At 38.0% G+C, this 21,271-nt stretch overlaps 1 protein-coding gene across 1 annotated transcript in view; it reads left to right on the top strand.

Annotated features, from left to right (window-relative positions):
* Tex11 (testis expressed 11) overlaps positions 1-21,271 on the top strand; it is a 277,507-nt gene that overhangs the window by 221,037 nt on the left and 35,199 nt on the right. Inside the window, exon 24 of the mRNA XM_075957716.1 lies at positions 8,265-8,337. Coding sequence (XP_075813831.1) covers positions 8,265-8,337 — 73 coding nt within the window. The remainder of the gene's footprint in view (positions 1-8,264; positions 8,338-21,271) is intronic.

Consider the following 21,271-nt stretch of genomic DNA (forward strand, 5'->3'; position numbering starts at 1 on the left):
CATGCTAAGCACACATTCTACTTCTAAGGTGTCCCTCCAGCTCAATAATCACTTTTAAAAACATTTTTGTTTACTGGTTGCTGCTTCTGTCAACTCACACCGAATGTTGCTTTTCTCACAAATTTGAATTTCAACTGTATTTTTTAAATAAATAAACTGATTTATTTATTTTGCATCCCTGCTGCAGTTTCCCCACCTTCTTTTCTTCCCAATCCTCCCCCACATCCCTTCTCTCTTCCCACCCCCAGTCCATTCCTCCTTCTGGTTAGGAAGGGGCAAGTCTCCCATGAGCATCAGCAAAGCATGGCATATCAAGTTGCAGTAAGTCTAAGCACCTCTTTATGTATTAAGCCTAGGCAAGGCAACCTAGGATAATAGGGTCCCAAAAACCAGCAAGAGTCAGAGACAGCCCCTGCTCCCACTGTCAAGAGTCCCACAAAAGAACCAATCTACACAGCTGTAACATATAGCAGAGAGCCTAGGTCAGTCTCATGTAGGCCCCCTGATTGTCGGTTTAGTCTCTGTGAGCCCCTATGAGTTCAAGTTAGTTGATTCTTATGAGTTTTCCTGTGATGTCCTTGACCCCTCTTAATCTTACAATCCTTCTGCAGGATTCTCAGAACTCCATCCAGTTTTTGACTGTGGGTCTGCATCTGTTTCCATCAGTTGCTGGATGAAGCCTCTTTGCTGACTATTGGGCTAGGCACCAATCTGGTCACAGGAGATGGCCAGTTCAGGCTACTTATCTGCTATTGCTGTTGCTAAGATGGGGTCTTTCTTATAGATTCCTGGGAGATCCCCTTGTGCCAGGTTTTTACCTGACCCTAAAATGCCTCTTCCTTCCAGTAGTCTCTTTCAGTACTCTCCCTTCCTACCCTCACCTGATCATTCATGTTCCCATCCTCACCCACCCTCAGTCCACGCACAAAATTTCTTTTATTTCCCCTTCCCAGGGAGATCTAGATGCCCCCCATGAACCTTCATTGTTACCTAACCTCTCTGGGTCTGTGGATTGTAATATGGTTATCCTTTATTTTACAGGTAATAGCCATGTTTGTTTTTCTCAGTGTGGGTTACCTCACTCAGGATAGTTTTTCCTAGTTCTATTCATTTGCCTTCAAATTTTCTGTTGTCATTGTTTTTAACAGCTAAATGTACCATTGTGTGAATGTACCACATTTTCTTTATCCATTCCTCAGTTGAGGGACATCTAGGTTGTTTTCAGATTCTGGCTATTGCAAGTAAAGTTGCTATGAACGTAGTTGAGCAAATGCCTTTGTGGTATGACTGAGCATCCTTTGGCTATATGCCTAAGATTGGTATAGCTGGGTCTTTTAATAGATTGATTCCCAGTTTTCTGAGAAACCACCACACTGATTTCCAAAGTGGCTGTACAAGTTTGCACTTCCACCAGCAGTGGAGGAGTATTCTTTTTTTTTAATTGGTTCTGATATATTTTATTTTATTTTTAATTTATTTATTTTTTATTTAAAATTTCCATCCCCTCTCCTCCTCCCACTTTCCTCCACTTCCCCACCCCTCCCTCTCCAGTCCAAGGAGCAGTCAGGGTTCCCTACCCTATGGGGAGTCCAAGGTCCTCCCCCCTCCACCCAGGTCCAGGAAGGTGAGCATCCAAACAGACTAGGCTCCCACAAAGCCCGTCCATGCGGTAGACTCAAAACCTAGCGCCATTGTCCTTGACTTCTCTGTCAGCCTCCACCATCAGCCACATTCAGAGAGTCCGGTTTGATCCCATGCTCCATCAGTTCCAGTCCAACTGGCCTTGGTGAGCTCCCGTTAGATCAGTCCCGCCGTCTCAGTGGGTGGACGCACCCCTCGCGGTCCTGACTTCCTTGCTCAAGTTCTCCCTCCTTCTGCTCTTCATATGGACCTTGGGAGCTCAGTCCAGTGCTCCAATGTGGGTTTCTGTCTCTATCCCCATCCGTCGCCGGATGAAGGTTCTGTGGTGATATGCAAGATATTCGTCAGTGTGGCCAGTTCAGGCACCCTCTCCTCTGCTGCCCAAGGAACAAGCTGGGGACATCTCCTTGGACACCTGGGAACCCCTCCAGAATCAAGTATCTTGCCAACCTTAAAATGGCTCCCTTAATTAAGATATCTACTTCCCTGCTCCCTCATCCACCCCTCCTCCATCCCAACCATCCCATTCTCTCAAGCTCTCCTCAACCTCCCCTTCTCCCTTCTCTCTCCCCATCTCCCCTTATCCCCACCCCACCCCCACCCCCGTGCTCCCAACCCCTGTCCCGCAATCTTGTCCACTTCTAATATCCAGGAGGACAACTATATGTTATTCTTTGGATTTACCTTCTTATTTACCTTCTCTAGAATCACGAATTATAGGCTCAATGTCTTTTATTTATGGCTAGAATCCATTTATGAGTGAATACATACCATATTCATCTTTTTGGGTCTGGGTTTCCTCACTTAGGATAGTGTTTTCTATTTCCATCCATTTGCATGCAAAATTCAAGATGTCATTGTTTTTTTTACCGCTGAGTAGAACTCTAAAGTGTTTATGTGCCATACCTTCTTTATCCGTTCTTCTATTGAGGGGCACCTAGGTTGTTTCCAGGTTCTGGCTATTACAAATAGTGCTGCTATGAACATAGTTGAACAAATGCTTTTGCCATATGATTGGGCATCTCTTGGGTATATTCCCAAGAGTGGAATTGCTGTGTCCTGAGGTAGGAGGAGTATTCTTGTTCCACATGTTCTCAAACATGACTTGTCACTTGGGCTTTCAATCTTAGCCATTCTGACTGGCATAAGATGGAATTTCAGTCATTTTGATTTATGGCTAAGTGTCTCCTTAAGTGTTTCTCAGCCATTTGAGATTCTTCTGTTAAGAATTCTCTGTTTAGATCTGTACTCCATTTTTAATTGGATTATTTGGTTTGTTGATATCTAGTTTCTTGAGTCTTTATATATTTTGGAAATCAGCATTCTGTTAGATGTGGAGTTGGTAGAAATCTTTTCCCATTCTGTAGACTGCTGTTTTGTTCTATTAATGGTATGCTTTGCCTTACAGAATCTTTTCAGTTTCATGAGATCCAATCCCATTTATTAGTTGTCAATATTAGTATCTGTGCTACTGGTGTTCTATTCAGAAAATGTTTCCTTTACCAATGTGTTTGAGATTGTTTTCCATTGACTCTTCTATCAGGTTCAGTATATATGGATATATGTTGAGGTCTTTGATTCACTTGGCCTTGAGTTTTTGCGGGGTGATAGATATAGATTGATTAGCATTCTTCTACATGCTGACATCTAGTTAGGACAGCACCATTTGTTGAAGATGCTTTCAACATTTTCAGCATTGAAAATTATTGACTTCTTTGTTGAAAATCATAGGTATGTAGATTTATTCCTGGGTCTTTGATTTGATTCAGTTGATCAACCTGTTTATTTTTATGCCAATACTATGTGGTTTTTATTGCTATAGTTCTGTAGTAGAGCTTGAGATAAGAGATGGTGATACCTCCAGAATCTCTAAATCCAAATTCTTTTATTTTACAGAATTGTTTAGCTATCCTGGCTTTTTTGTTTTTCCAAATGAAGTTGAATATTGTTCTTTCAAGATCTCTAAAGAATTGTTCAACTGTATTTTTGATTCTAGAATTTCTATTTGATTACTTTTATAATTTATATGACTTTATTGAGCTATATTTGATGGGTATTCTTAGCATACCTTCCTTCTTTAAATGTGATTTCCTTTAGTTATCTAAGTATATTTAAAATAGCTGCTTTGAAATATGTGTCTAGTTTAACATCTGGGCCTTTACAAAGTCATTTCTATTTTTTATGTGTTTGAATGTCTGCCTGCATGTGCACTACATACTTGCCTGGTGCTCTTGGAGGCCAGAAATGGGAACTAGAATACAGGCAGTTGTGAGCTGCTTTATGCATTCTGGAAATCAAATTTAGGTCCTCCACAAGAGCAGCAAATGTTCTTAACTAATTTCTATCTCCAACCCCTGTTAGTTCATTTTTTGTAATTGTTTACTGAATTGACTAGACTAGTCCATTGAGCTCTATTTGCCCCCATAGTACAGTGGCTCAATTTTTACTCCACAGAGAGTAATCGTTGCTTGTGAAAACATCGTGACCCATCTTCCTGAAAGGAGATGGCAGTGGTTTTATATCATGGCAGTGTTTTCACATCATATCTTTTCCCTAATCGTCCTCTGTTATTTATTTTTTAAGTTCTATTTTTATATTAGTTTTCTGTTGCTTTTCTGACAAAAGCAACTTAAGGGAGAATGGTTTACTTTGGCTTACAGTTCCAGGGCAGTATGGTTCATCCTGGCAAGGAAGACATGGTAGAAGGCAGGAAAGGCATGCTGGCAGTATCAGAAGGCTTGTTGGTCACATTGTATCCACGCTTAGGAAACAGCGAATGAATAGAAAATTGAGCCTGGCTATAATGTATTAAGGTCCACACCTAGTGACTACCTTCCTTCAACAAATCTCCAGCCTGTTAAAGGTTCCACACCTTTCCCAAACAGTGCTACCAAATAGGGTCTAAGTATTCAAACATTTGGCCTTATGGGAAGCATTTCCTATTCAAACCACATTATGCTCCTGGTCTCCATTTTTTCATGGCCATGTTTTAATGACATTCAATCCAACTTCAGAAGTTTCTGTAATCTTTAACAGCCCCAACATTGTTCAAAAGTCCAAAATCTAAAGTATTTTCTGATAATGGAGGCAATATCTTAGCTGTGACCTTCTGTAAAAAAGAAATTACGTAATTCCAACATACAATGGCACAGAAGATACATTTCAATTCCAAAATGGAGTAGCACGCAAAGATTGTACGAATACCAAGCAACACCAAAAGCCAGCACAGCAACATCGAATCCTGCAGCTCTATGTCTGGCATCTGTAAGTCAGAACGGAATCATCTCAGTTCCAATGGGCTTAGTTTAGTTAGCCCTGACCCTCCAGCTCTGCTGCCTTTCTCTTGGTTCGGCTCTACTCTATATATGCAACATTCATCAGTGGGCATTTATGGTCCTGGTTCCTTCCTGCAGTGGCCTTTCAAGACCTCTTTAAAGGGACTCTGACTCTGGAGCATGTTGCTTGTCCGCAGCGGCTCTCTAGAACTGTGGTGCAAAACTTAATGACCCTCTCAGTTTTGTAACTTTCATGCCTGCAAAACGGCTACCACATGAATGACAGTGCCAGATTTCCCTTTGATCTTAGGGTGAAGCTTGGTCCCCTTGAATCACAATTGCATCAGCTTTTGTTTGCTAACCCTGGAGAAACACTTCTCTAGACAGTTGATTTCCAGAACAGGAAACCCTTTTGGCATTGTGAGTTTATCTTTTCTCCTTTAAAATACATTCTCATTTTCATACATTAGATCTTTTGATGAGCGGAGTCTTAACCTCAAGGCACCTACATTATTGTCTCTGTGCAGAAAAGGAGATTTCTTTTTAATGAAATTAAACTCTTTAACAATTACAGATGCTTTATCATCTACATTTTCTTTGTTCACAACTTTAAACGTTTTCATACAACTTTCCTCACCAAACTTCACATTTTAAATTTTCTTTTTATTCCACTTTATCTTTCCTAAAATGAGAGCAGTGAGTAGCAACTATGACATATCCTCTACCAAACAAGTTAGGCTATAACTTAAATTCAACTTCACTTAAGTTCTTGGGACAAGGGCATAATGCAGCCTGATTATTTATGTAAATAAAACTACATGGCTTCTAGCCCAAAAAGAGCCCCATCACCCTCCAAAACCTCTTAAGCTAGTCTTCCATAGTTCACATTATTCTATGCTTTCTGTTCTTCCAAACTCCTATTAGAATTGTCCTTTAAGATCTGCATTTAAGGGCTTTTCTAGCTCAAAGTTTCAAACTCTTACACATTTCTGGTGTAAAATACTCCCAAAGGCCTATGATTCACACAGTCAAGTTTATCACAATAGCAGTCCCACTTCCCAGTACCAATTTCTCTGTTATGTTTCTTTTGCTGTGATAAAATGCCCTGACTTAAGGAATTTTACTTAAGGGAGAAGGACTTTATTCAGGCTTACAGTTCCAGAGAGACACAGTCTACTATGGCAAGCAGATGTGGCAGAGTTAATCACACCCGGCAGGAATAAGACCACCACCACAATTTTGAGCCAAATTTGAAGTATCTTTAATTAAATACTGGCCAGAGGAGGATCACCTCTAGTCAGGTCCATTCCTGGATTCCCAGAAAAATGGGCATTAGTCAAACTTTGCCGAGGCTTTAAAAGGACATCAAATTTCCCACCAAGTCTAATAGGGGCAAGCAGATATCTTGGCATGCCCCCTGCCTGTATACAGCCATCATGACTCCCATCTCATACCCAATCAGGGACAAGAATATATTCTGACTTATTTCCTGTCCATGTACCTCCCACCCACATGTGATCAAGCATATCTAGTGAAATTGGGCCAAACAAAGTTGTCTAGGGGAGTGAAAACATGAACAATAGCCTCCAACATTTAACATTGCTTCTCACTGCAGCAGGCAAGAAGGCAGAGTGGCAGGAGCAAGAGAATAAGCTTGTCACATTACAACCACAGTCAGGAAGCAGACAGTAAACAGGAAGTGGGGCTGGGCTATAAAACATTAAGGTCTGTTCCCAGTGATCCATTTCTTCCAGTGAGACTCCTCCTGATGAATATTCCACAACTTTTCCAAATACCATCACCAGCTGGGGACCAAGTGTTCAAACAAGTGAACCTATGGGGAACATTTCACATTCAAACCACAGTTTTATTTTTTGATAATTATATATATATATATATATATATATATATATATATATATAGTGATCATATTCACCAGCCACCACCCACTTTTCTTTCCCTTCCAACTCCTGATGACTCCCTTCTCCTCACCTAGTCTCCTTTCTACCTTCATGTAGTTTTTAGTACAGGCACTGTGCAGCTTGATCTCCTTTTTAAGCTTCTAAATGGCCTTCTGTTAATATACATACTACTTGCTAGTTGATTGTGCCCTCTCTCGCTCTTTCACTCTCTAGTGTTCGTGGACATAAATTTCTCTACAGTGTGATCCACTTAAAATAATGCCCCTTTGAATGGAAAAGGACATTTATAATTGCCTATTTACCCAGTTTGTCTGTAAACCTCAAATTGTTTTGTGTTATCAGTCCCCTCTTGTGTTCACTAGCAAAATCTTCAAGAGTTTTTACAGTTACCTTGGACTTGAATTTCTCTAGGCTCTGTTCTAATTAAAATCCTTCTCCTTAGGGAAAACTTCAGAGCTCATAACATGCCTTTTACTAAGATGGAATAGAGCCACTGTTTCAGGTCTGAGGGATAAGGATAGTAGTGCTTGGTTTATATCAGATATTCAGCTCTATGAGTAGAAGACTGTGCAATACTTACGGTCCTTGGTACTTTTGCTTTGTGTCTCTCGGCATAGAAACTCTCCTCTAAGCTCATTGAGATGAGAACAGTTGAGACCAAGTATTCAAGCTTGCCTTGCTTTTGCCCTGTAATAGTTCTATAACATAAATCCAGTCTGAGTAGAAGACTTGTGCTTGTTTGTAATAGATCTTAGTGGAGGCTAAGTCCAGCAGTCTTGGACCTCCTAGGAATCCCAGCCTGGAAGCTTGGCCGTGTCTGATTAAAGCAGTTCTTCTATCACACTGCCATGAGGGTTAATTTAAACATGTCATGTCTCATATGTCATAGGCTCTCACTGCTCACTGATACCTAGCAGGGTTCTGGGAGCAAATAAATACGTATCCTCTGGGCAATTTTCTGTGACTTTGTGTGATTGCATTTTGTTCGATTTTATTGAGAGGAGAGAGAACAAAGTTTTGGGACATAAAACCAGTGCGCCACACATGCTAAGCCAGCTCTGGACTACTGGACTGTACCCCTAGCCTGACATGATTATGTTTTATAATTTTCACCAGTTATTTTTTGAAGAGCTTATTTATGGAGCTCCTCATACAACTACCCAGGGGAAAGATTTTCTTATATTCTATATTATTAAAGAAATTGGTAATGATCAAGATTTTCTGTTAATCTTCATTTTCTTAGTACAATAAGGAAAAGAACATTTGAAAGTTAGTATTGCTATACTTATTGCAAAGTGTTTGGTTAAAAATAATTTTCTATTACCTTACTAATAACTATTTTAATGAATATAATTTGAAATTATATTAATTTGCATGAAGTTGTTTTCATTTAGATTAATTATCTGTTATTTTTATGTATATATAGACAAGGTTACTGAGAATGTCACTTGAGCACACCCAGAAATGCAAAATTGTCTGGAATCGCCTGAAACAAACAGGTACAGTGGGGCTTGGGTTTGGTAACACATTTACAAAGGGAGTTTATGCTGAGGATGTAGTTCAGTAGTACAATACTTGCCTACTGTGCATGAGACCCTGGGTTTAATCCCAGCACCGCAAAAAGAAGAGAGTTTATGATCTAAATAATAAAGTCACTAGAAAATTTGGCTACCAAAAGTTTGGACCATACTCCATTACCAGTAAAATTATTCTTTTAGAATTTTTCTATGCTGTATGTTAGAATTTTTACTCCTTAGTACAGTGCTTGTAGTGAGAATAATACTTTCTAAGGAATGATAATATTAAACTTAAAAGCAGGTCGCTATTGTCTAACATAATGTGTTGCTCTTAGGTCATTGGATTTCACACTATCTTATTTGCCAGTAGACTTCAAATCAACTATTACATACTGCTAAAGTTTGTTATCAAAACTCTAAACACTTTGAAGTTATAAAATAGGTTCTTTCTGTTTTCCTTAGTAGATATTGGCTTTTAGATTTTTTTATAGTGTGTCCATCTGTTCATGTATTTGAATTGTTTTGAGTCAATGGGTATTGTTAGATTCTGAGGAGATAATCATGTTTATCTTTTAAACTACCAGTATACTGAATCATAATAATAAATTTCCTAAAATTAAATCATCATTGCTTTTCTGGAATAAAGTTTATTTGGTCATGGTATATTTTACTATGTGGGTGAATTATGTTTCATAGGATTTAGAAATAATTGACCTTTTGAGTTTTTTGAGCATATGTGATATCTTTGACAGATTTTAATAGAAAGAGGTGAGCACAAAAATTAACTTAAAATACATGAGATTTGTTTTTCAATCTGTGACAGCCATTTAATTAAATAAAACAGCAAAAGTCAAGACTTAAGAAGACATAAATAACATATCTACTATAGAAGATTTCATAAAATCCTAATGATGTCTGAAAACATGTGTTACATCTTAAGAACAGAAAACATACCTTGTTCTATGTGTGCTTATTTCAATATTTACAGAATTAATGACAAAAAAGATCTGAATATATTATAAGATATGTAAGTAAAATAAAAATTATCTGATAAAACAAAAATCAGGAGTTAATAAACAAATCAGAAAAAACACAGCCTGAGTATCTTTTAAAACAAAATGAAAGAGTATCCTGAAAATACCTCATACTAGGATGATGAGAATGGTAAGGAAGAATTTATGACGTGGACGAAGATGAAAATATCGACAGGAAAGAGGATAGAGGTGAAGGGAGCAGTGAAAAAGAAAATTTAGATGCCACACAGACGTTGATGATAAAGAGGAGAAAAAGAAAGTAGGAAGATGAGAAAAGGAAGCAAGAAACCGATATTGGAGGACATGATTAAGATCATAATACCTGAAAGATCAAAAACTGGTCAGTGCCAGTGGAATTTCTCAAGGATTGTTTTCAAAACAGGACAGGACATTTACCCAGCCAAAGAGCCAAAGAATAAGTCCGGTAGCATTCCATCTACCTTCGAGTCTTGTGAGTAATCTATCATTTAGCTTGGGGTCTTCACCCCAAGAAAATTGAGAGTATTGTTAGGTTTTGATATAAGATTTTTTAAAGACTCTTGTTGTAGGATGAGTAGCTGTGATTTCTGAGTTGAGTTGCCATAAATACCAGTTATGTTGAGGGGAGAGAAAATACCTCATAATAGAATCAAATAGGTAGATAGATAGATAGATAGATAGATAGATAGATAGATAGATAGATAGATAGATAGATCGATCTAATTATCTATAGTCCAAGTGTATATGTGAATATATATACATATATACATACATATACACACACCTAAATACAATGTGGATTGCACATGCTCAGTGTAAAGTGTACCTAACATGTGAGGCCCTGTGTTTGTTCCCTTGTACTACATATAGATGTATATAAAATCATGCATCATTCATAGATTAACAATGTAGCAGTTAAAAATGGATTGAGTATACAACAGTGATGCCTGTAAACTTGTTGCCTAGTGACATCATAGCTCTCATGTATAAGTATACTCTATGATGTTTGCATAATGGTGCATTTCTCCCCATCATTAAGTGATCTATGGCTCTTTGATGTATGTCTATGTATTTATATGTGTGTGGTCTACACAGTAAGTTCTAGGTTAGCCAAGAATGCATAGTGAGACCATTTCTCCAAAAAGAGGATAAATTATATAGATTTAGCATCTGCAGTTTAATTTAGGGTCACCAATAATATTAGAATGTAGGAAACTAAAATCATTTTTTCTTCTATTGTAATTATTCAGTCATATTAAATGTACAAACCAGTGGGTTACACTGTGAAATTTTTATACGTGCATATACCTTACTTTGATCTTATCCAAGAAAAGACTAAATTCTTATTTGTTTTGAGTGTGTATGTGTACACATGTGCATGTACATGTACCCAAGCACATGCACTTGTCACAGCATAGCTGTGGAGGTCAGAAGATGATTGCGTGTAGTTGGTTTTCTCTCTACACTTTTACGTGGGTTCCAGGGCTTGAACTCTGGTCATCAGGTTTGTATGGCAAATGCCTTTACTCACTAAGCCATCTCTTTAGCCCCAACAAGATCCTTTGTTGGAATACAATGCATAACTGTTTCAGAAAAGCTTTGATTGAAGCAACATATAGAACATAAGTTTAATACTTGTGCCATTTTCGTGTATAAGTTGTACAATCCAGCATCATTGCATCTGGATGTGGTGGTTCCCACTTGAAATCCCAGCACTTAGGGGGCTGAAGCAGAAGGCTAGTGTGAGCCACATAATGAGTTCCAGTCTAGACAGGCTTATATGTCAACTTTCTCTAAAGAAAGGACTGGGGAGATGACTCAGTGGTTAAGAGCACTTGCTGTTCTTGCAGACCAGTTTGGTTCTTAGTACTCAAGTCAGAAGGTTTGCAACTGCCTGTAACTGTAGCTCCGGGCCACTGCAAGCATCAGTACAAGTGTCCTACATATATGTACATAAATAAAATTATTTTTAAAAGTCAATATATTAAATACAGTCAGTCATGGTTTTATATACCATTTTGTATTATGAGATTATTTTTCACCAGTAGAAAAGTTGTGTACCACATTAAGCAGTAACCACCAATTCTCTGAGCCTGAAGTCCCTGGAAAGCTGTAATTTTTTTCTGTCTCTAGAATTTTCACATTATAGATTGTTTGTTTATATATTATCATATATGTCCTTTGTGACTTATTTCTCTTAACATAATTTTAAAGTTCATGTTATAGTATTTATTAATACTTCATTCCTTTTTTACTACTCCAATGTGAATATATCACTTTTGCCTATCCTTTCATCAGTAGATAGGCACTTGTTTTTTTCTATTTTTTTAGTTGTTATTACTGATAGTATGGTCATTGGTACATAGGCTTTCTTATTTGAGATATATACCTAGAAGTAAGATTGAAGGGTCACCTGATATTTCTATATCTAAAGATTTGAAGAACTACCACAGTAGCTGTACCATTTTATATTCCTACCAATAATGCATTGCAGTTTCAATTCTTTAAAATATTCTGCTTATTTAGAAAATTATAGCCATTCTGGTAGGTATGAAGTGGTATGTCATAGTTTGGTTTGCATTTTCTAATGGCTAAGGATGATGAACATCTTTCCATATACTTATAGATCATTTTGTATTATCCTTGTAGAGGAACACTTACCTGTTTAAGTCAAATATACGATTTGCAATGTTTTGTCCTATTTTGCCTTTTTGTTCTTTTCATAATGTCCTTTACTACATGGAAATTATTTTTAAGTGCAACTTTTCTTCTTTCCTTTCATTGATTTTGCTTTTGCTTTGGGTGTTACATTTAATAATACATTGCCAAGTCTAAGAAATAAATATTTGGGGCTGGAGAGATGGCTCAGTGGTTAAGAGCACTGACTGCTCTTCCAAAGGACCCGAGTTCAATTCGCAGCAACCACATGGTGGCTCACAGCCATCTGTAATGAGATCTGGTGCCCTCTTCTGGCCTGCACGCATACATGGAGGCAGAATGTTGTATACATAATAAATAAATAAAATCTTAAAAAAAATAAATATTTGCCCCTTTTGGGTTGGAGAGATAGCTCAGCAGCTAAAAGTGTGTACTGCTCTTTCAGAGGACCAGGGTTAAATACCCAACACCCATATTAGGTAGCTCTCAGCTGCTTTTAATTCCAGTTACAGGGAATCTGACACACTCTTCTGACCTCTGCAGGCACCTGCACTCATATGCCCATAACCCTCACAGATATATATATATATATATATATATATATATATATATATATATATACATGTAATTAAAAATAAAACATAAAATCTAGTAAAAAGAAAAAGAGTTGCCACTTTTTAATAATAATTTTTATAATATTAGCTTTTTAATTATGGCATTAATGCATTTTAGTTATGTTTTGCTTAGTGGTATAGTAGGCATATGATTTCATTCTTTTATCTATGGAAATCCAATTGCCTTAGCATCATTTGCTAAAGGTATTATTCTTCTACCGTGTAATGGTCTTGATATCTATTTGCTGAAATCAGCTAGCCATACATGCTGAGTGAGCTTATTTCTTGACTCTTAATTCTATCCTACCACTGTAGTATATAACCTTATAGTATTACCACACTGTTTTGATTACTGTATGGGTGTGACATTTTTGAAATAATAAAGTATTAATGCTATTACTTTGTTGTTTTGTTATTTTTTTCTTTCTAGATTTCTTTTGGCATGTTGGGGAGGGCTTTTAAAATTCCATGTTAGTGTAAAGATTGACTTTTTCAATTCTGAGGGGCAAACAGTCTTCAAATTTTAGGAATTGCTGAGGACATGAATATATTTATAGTCTAAAGTCTTCTAGCCCATGAATGTATGGAGTTTTATTTATTTAAATCTTCTTTCATATCTTTCATAAGTGTTTTAGTTATCACTGTGTGGATCTTTCAACTCCTTGATCATTTAATTCCTGCCAGCTATTGTAAGTTGAATTATTTTATTTCCATGTCTATATTTAATGTATTTGTAGCATTCGTTCCACATTTTCCTCTCTTGCTTTCCTTCCAGTTCTAATGATTACTCTCTTCTTCCCAACTAGTCCCCTTCTACTTTCTTGCCTTTGTGTGCATGTGCTTTAATGAGTTTAGTTAGGATTGCTCATTGGAGCTTTAATGGACATTTGTTTATAGCAGCATAAGTCACCTTACCTGTGGTTGTACCACAGAGGAAATGTCTCCCGGTACATGTTCAGGGAGATACTATCTTCTATATGTAATAGGAGAGTTGTACACAAGATATCTCAACAATATGATTGCCTAAAAAAAAAAAAACCTAAAAAGTGACAGCACCAATGACATGCCCATATGGATAGGAGAATTCTCATAAGGCTTCCTCCTTAGAAAACAAGCCCTTAATAGTTTAGCCATCTCCAGAGGTCAGCCTTAAACAAATATGAGCAACACTAAATACTCTCAGCAGGTTATATTTATAAGTTTTTGTGTGTGTGTATGTATGTATGTATTCACTAATTTGAAAAGGAGTATGGAGAAATATGAGGAATTTGAGGGTGGAATGATATAAACAGTTTTCATATATGAAATTCTCAAAAACAAAAAAATGTGATTAAAATATGTAAGTGAGAGGGAAAAAAATATCTCCCAGAAATCATGTTTGCCTGTAGCTCCTCAAGAAGGGATGGGACCCCCCCATGAGCCCCTCCTCCTCCATGACAGAATCACATATATTATATGAAAATTTTGTACTTGTTTTCAATGGCTTTTTCTTATATTAACCTTCTTACCCCTTCTAACTTTTCCTAGATTCTCAGAACATGTTCCCCTCCCAACTTCATGTTCTCTTTTATTTTTCAATAGCATACTGAGTCCAATTAGTGCTGCCTATATCTGCTTGAGTGTGGGGCTATCCATCATGACAGTATAATGATGGAACCCACTCTTGTGAAGGACTTGAGTCCAAAAAGCCATGTCATGTCCAGAAGATATCATCCCTATAGTGCTTACATTCTTTCCATTCTCCTTCACAATATTCTCTGGGTTTTGATATAGTTATTACATTTAGAGCTGAACATTACATAGTCACTTATTCTCAGCACTTTGAATAATTATGAGTCTGTAGTTATTGCTAATGCAAAGAGAAGCTTCTGAGATTAAAGCTGAGAGTTGTAGTAATAAGAGCGGCGGGGCTGCGTTCCCAGCACCCCGGCCGCCTGCTCGGCTAGCTTATGCCCCGAAATAATTACACAGACACTGTATTCTTTTAATCACTGCTTGGCCCATTTCTATCTAGTCTCTTCTCGGCTAACTCTCGCACCTGGACTAGCCCATATCTGATCATCTGTGTCACACCACTCTTACTGGGAAGATTCTAGCCTAAGTCCATCTTGGGTCGGAGCTTCATCGTGTGCATCTTCCTGGGAGCTGGGAGCATGGCGTCTCTCTGAGGTGTCTGCTCCCAAGAGGAGAGCTGTCGAGTCTCACTACCTCTTCCTCCCAGCGTTCTGTTCTGTTTACTCCTCCCACCTATCTTCTAACCAATGAGGGCCAAGCAGTTTCTTTTTATTTAACCAATGACCTTCCTCCATCAGAGAGTAGCATTGATCTATAGTGATATGATGGACACATTATATTCATTTAGAAAAACAATAGCAGTATTGTTTTCACTAGGGCCTGTACCTGCCTAACCATGAGGCTTTTGACCAGGTTTATAGTTACAAGACATAAAGTCCCTTCTGTGGAGCAGGTTTCAGTTCCAATCAAAAAGCAATTGTTAGGCCAGCGAGATGACTTGGGGGGTAAAGGTAGCTTTCCACCAAGCCTGATGACCTGACCTTGATCCAGGACACACATGGTAGGAGAGAACTGATCCCTTTAAGGTGTCCTCTGACTTCCATATGCCATGGTACGTTCACAGTCACACAAAATAAATAAACGTAATAAAAATCTAAGTGTTGAGAAATGTTGTTTACTACCATAGCAGGCTTTCCATTCTTGCCTGATTGGTTGGGAGTGTAACATTCAGGGTTCAAAGCTGAGTAAGACTGTTAATGATATTTCTTCCCCATCATGTTTCCCAGTACTCTCTGGTTACTATGCAGTTTAGCCATCAGGGAGGAAGCTTCAAGACCAGTTCCAGCTGCATTTCTGCATCCTATAAACAGGACACATGATATCTTCAATAGGTTTTTATGATCTGGTTCTGGTGAACAACCAACAGCAATGGCAATTGCTCATCTTATTCGAGGATTGTAGAGGCCTCTGAAGAACTGACAGTGGGATAGCCCACTGCAAACACTGCTGATTTCATTGAATAACCATGGCTTCCGAGATGGGCTTTATAAATCCATTCAGGGTACCTCTAGTCATTTTTTATGTAAACTTTTTATTTTTGCAGATTTCACACATGAGTACAAGATTTACATTATTTCTACCCTTTCCTCTCTCCCATTCAGCTCTTCCTATGTCCCCTCCTCAAATCCATGACCTCTTTTTTAATCACTGTTACACACATCTGCACAGCCTACTAAATCCAGTTAGTATTGATCATATGTACATGTGTTTAGGGTTGGCCACTTGGGATTGAATAACCTATGAGGAGTATTTTTTAAATTAGCTTACCAGGTATCAGGCTTGCGTGTGTGTGTGTGTGTGTGTGTGTGTGTGTGTGTGTGCGCGCGCGCGTGTTTTCTTATATTTTTGTTTTGTTTTTGATTAGTTTTGGTTAAGCCTCCTATTCTCCATCTCTCTATCCTGACCCAGCCATTTCACTTTTTCCACTCTCAATATTTACCTTAGCATTTTCAGATTGAATGTGTTCTTTTACCCTCTCCTCTTAAAGCCTTCTTCTCCACTCATGGACCCCTCCCTAGACATCTGTCCTCTACAGGAGCAAGCTTCATTTTCCGTGAGAAAGAGAAGCATATGCTTATTTTTAATTATTCTACATGATATAATTTCTGCTATTTTTGCTGTATATTGGGGGAGAGAATTGTTTGCTGCTGTTCTTGTGTGGTTTTATTTTGTATACTTTCTTCTTTGAAACAGATTCAATATGTATCCTATGATGGAGGAAGGTCATTGGTTAAATAAAAAGAAACTGCTTGGTCCTCCCTCATTGGTTAGAAGATAGGTGGGAGGAGTAAACAGAACAGAACACTGGGAGGAAGAGGAAGTGAGGTCAGACTCCACAGCTCTCCTCTCCGGAGCAGACGCAGGAGAGACGCCATGCTACCTGCTCCAGGGAAGACGCACGCTATGAAGCTCCGACCCAGGATGGACTTAGGCTAGAATCTTCCCGGTAAGACCGGTGCTCACAGATTGTTAGAGATGGGTTGATTGGGATATCAGAATTAGCCAGTAAGGGCTAGAGCTAAGGGCCAAGCAGTGTTTAAATGAATACAGTGTCCGTGTAATTATTTCGGGGCAAAAGCTAGCCGGGCAGGCGGCTGGGGTTTTGGGGACACAGCCCAGCCGCCGCCCCCTATTACTACAATCCTAGGCTGGTCTTCAATTTGTGATCGTCCTGCTTCTTGGGTGCTGGAATTCCAGGCATAAGCTAACAACCACTTGTTTAATGTTTAACCTTTATTCAAAATTTCAAGTTCAAAGGAAAATTTGAAGGCTGCAGTTTATGTACACAGACATAGCAGACTAGCAGAGATTATTATGAACGTGTGTATCACACTTTCTATCTTTGCAAGCCTTCCTCCCTTTGAGCTTTTACTGGCGTCAGACTTCTGATATTGTGTGGGATTATAGCCATGCACCACTACACCTATCTGCTGCCATCCTTTTAAAAAGAAGAATGAACACATTAACACGACCCAATCATATTGCTGTTTTAAAAATGGAAATAATAGTATATAAACTGAAAACTATACTGAGTAACCAACGTGAAAATATTCAATTTTACTTAAGAATTATGTAGATATCCAATGATTATATACTAAATAACTTCAATATTAACCCAGTGTTTTAAATTAAGTAAATAACTTTGAAATAATTTAAATATGGCATACTACAAAACATAGATATTGATGAAAAAGAGTTTGTCAAAATACAGAGTCAGTTTTAGGGAGATTTACATTTTCAGTATCTTAAATACTATTAAATTACTATGTCAATTTCCATTAAAGAAAAACAAATGAGCAAATAAAATGTATATATGTTTAATACTTTACGAAAGTAAACAAAGAGGTATAGTTTTTTATTATTTAAGACAGGATTTCATTTTGTAATCCTGGAACTCTATGTAGAACAGGCTGGATTCAAATTCATAGAGGCAGTAAAATACCTGAGACTCAGTGATCAGCCAGTAAGCTTTGGAAAAGTGATAGACCCTGCCTCAAAAGGAAGTAGATGGAACTCCTAAGGATGACATCCAAGGTTGCTCTTGAACCTCTACATATATACATCCGTGTGTTTACACACACGCGCGCGAACGCGCACAGAGTCTAAAGAGGGATATTTTAAGAATTTATATGAGTAATTGGAACAGAACATCCTTTAATTCAGAACATTTTTGTAGTATTCCCCCAAAGACAAAAGATTTTCCACATTCAAAGTGCAATATCAAGACTTCTCTCAATTACAGACACACAAGCACAGAAATATAGAGATCTTTTTAATTTAGATCTTGGAATGTTGGGGCTAAAGAATAATCTTAGTTACCGAATTTCTTAAAGTTCTTTATTTTGTAACATGAGTAAAATTATTATAAAACTATAAGAGAAAAGTCTTTAATTCTTTCATGGGATTTCATTTATCTCTAGTGATAAAATCTTGACTTTGGCATAAAGTAACAACAGTTTATTACAGAAAGTCTTAGTGGTTAAGATAAACAAGACACACAATTGGAGAGCTTTAGAACAAAGCCTAGCATTAATCTTCTGCCAGGAGAAATATAGTTCAGCTGGCAGGGCAGAGTAGTGTGTGTGTGTGTGTGTGTGTGTGTGTGTGTGTGTTATATTACATATTTATATATTATGGGCTTCTAGCCCATAACTGAAAAAGTCATTCTAGTTTATCTAAATACCACAGATGGCAGATAACATTTAAGAAGAGTTATGTTGGATTTATGGGGGGAAAGTCTATTCTGTTTAGACACTAAAACTCACATTACATGTCTGTCCCTTCAGCAGGCAGTCTTTACTTGATAGTTCCATTGATTTAATAAGTACTCAATCAGTCATGGGTTACTTTTGCTGTAGAGATGACTTCTCAATGGCTAAGAAATACTTAAAGATTGTTTTCAGATTGCCCAAGAGAAAAGGCAATTGTAGTTAATCTTCATGTATGCTAAACAAACAAGTGGATTTTCTAGAGTACATTCTAGGTCAGGAATTCTGCCCCAGAAATAAAATGTGACTTTCAGGGTTTTTCTTTTAAAGGAAATTAGATAATTAGCTGGAGTACTGTGTTCATACATGTCCCCTCAAAACCAGTCTGTTAAAAGCTTGGTCTTCAACCCAAAAAGAGGAACATGGAATGTACTCACTCATAATTGGTTCTAGCCATAAATAAAGGACATTGAGCCTATAATTTGTGATCCTAGAGAAGCTAAATAAGAAGGTGAATCCAAAGACAAACATATAGGCATCCTCCTGGATATTAACCTTCATCAGATGATGAAAGGAGATGGAGACAGAGACCCACATTGGAGCACCAGACTGAAATCCCAAGGTCCAAATCAGGAGCAGAAGGAGAGAGAGCACGAGCAAGGAACTCAGGACTGCGAGGGGTGCACCCACACACTGAGACAATGGGGATGATCTATTGGGAACTCACCAAGGCCAGCTGGACTGGGTCTGAAAAAGCATGGGATAAAACTGAACTCACTGAACATAGCGGACAGTGAGGACTGCTGAGAAGTCAAGGACAATGACACTGGTTTTTGATCCTACTGCACGTACTGGCTTTGTGGGAGCCTAGGCAGTTTGGATGCTCACCTTACTAGACCTGGATGGTGTGGGGGGGGGACCTTGGACTTCCCACAGGGCAGGGTATCTGGACTGCTCTTTGGGCTGACGAGGGAGGGGGACTTGATTGGGGGATGGGGAGGGAAATGGGAGGCGGTGGCGGGGAGGAGGCAGAAATCTTTAATAAATAAATAAATAAGAAAAGCCCATTTGGGGGAGAAAAAAAGCTTGGTCTTCAGCTTGATGCTATCAGGAGGTAGTGGAACCTTTGAGAAGTGAGGCCTAGTAAAAAAGGAAGTAAAGTCATTAGAAGCATGCCTTTGAAGAGGATACTGGGACCTAGACCCCCCCCCCCTTTCTGGCTTTTTGATACCATGAAATGACACTAACACATTGAGATGCCCGAATATCTGGTAGACGTTGATCTAGATGTCTTCAGTTTGGGCAGCATTTGGTTTTAATTATGCCTCACAGGTTTCATAAACTTACTCTAACAACACGAGATAAAGCCCTAATGGCAGTAAGTAGAGGTAGAGATGAGGAAGTCATTGAAGATTCAAGATATGGTGACAACGACCATTCCTTTTGCTTAATGGCTGACCTAAGCAGGAATGCCATTCAAGTTTCTGTAGTCCTAACTAGATCTCATTGCATCTTTCCTTTATAAATACACAAATGTAAATCCAGATATTTTCCCATACAGTTATCTTAACACAGTGTCTCCTGATCAAAGGATGTACTGTAGTTGATCTACAAATATTCATTATTATTTGTGCAAGATTTCCCAAACTCTAAGCCTCAGTTAATACCTATTGAGACATATATAGAATAATACACTTACTAACCATAGAATGTGTACTATCTTTGAGAGATTTTGTAACATTTTCCAAAATGGATTTTATGCTATAATAAGGTTGGCCATAGACAAAATGAATAAATTCCTTGAAAGCTCTATTCTTTTTTCCTGACAGGAGAATCAGAATTGGCCCAAAGAGAAAGAATCTGAACAATCCAGTTTCAAATGTTTTGAATAGTTCTGTGCCTGTTAAAGAAATGAAATCTTAAATACCTTTATGTAAAGGAAATTATCTCATTAGTAGATTCTTCCAAATATATTAAGAAGTAATGGCAGTCTTGTACAAATATCTCTTACCCACCCCTAGACAAAGAACTATAGGAAACCAGTGACTTCTAGGAGGAGAATTAGCCCCTCCCAGGGATGTGTCACTTTATTGGCTGTCCAGTGCAGAGAGGTCAGCCCTGAAACCATATACTCATAAACAACAGAAGCACAGACTCAGTGGTGGGGGGGCATATACACATACATATATATGTAACAATCATAATCAAAGAGAAAGAGAACATAGGGAGGACATGGAGGGAGGGGAGCTGGAAGGGGCTAGAGGGAGGAAAGAGAGTGGAGAAAGTGATTTAATTCCATTTCAATATAAAACATATGAAAAATAGATAAGTAACGTAATGATGTTAGGCTACCATGACCCTGATATCAGAATCAGAAAAGAGTATCCATTATACATACATACATACACACAAAAAAAAAAAACACACTACATGTCCTTATCTTGGGTGAGGTCCTTATCCTGAATGATAGGTGCAGAAGTCCTAAAAAATTAGTATGTTTAATCCAGTTATATACAAAGAGAATAATTTATGGCCAATTAGTATTTAGTTTAAGAATACAGCAATGCAAAAGGTAGTGCACATTAACCAAAAAGGGGGGGAAATGTGCTCTTGTTGATGAAAAAGAAATGAAAGGAAAATACCCATTCATGATGAAAGTATGCAAAAAACTAAGACTGGAAGATGACATCTTCATTGTGACTAATATTACCAATATTACTCTTCAATTCATTTTTAATGATGGATATGAAGATTTCTCTACTTGTGCCAAGAAACGAGGTATATGCTACCATTGCCTCCACCAAACATTGTGTTGGGATAATTCCAGGACTACCAGAAATCACTTTCT

This window comes from Microtus pennsylvanicus, chromosome X (genome assembly GCF_037038515.1).
Source record: "Microtus pennsylvanicus isolate mMicPen1 chromosome X, mMicPen1.hap1, whole genome shotgun sequence".
In the NCBI taxonomy this organism is placed as follows: Eukaryota; Metazoa; Chordata; class Mammalia; order Rodentia; family Cricetidae; genus Microtus; species Microtus pennsylvanicus.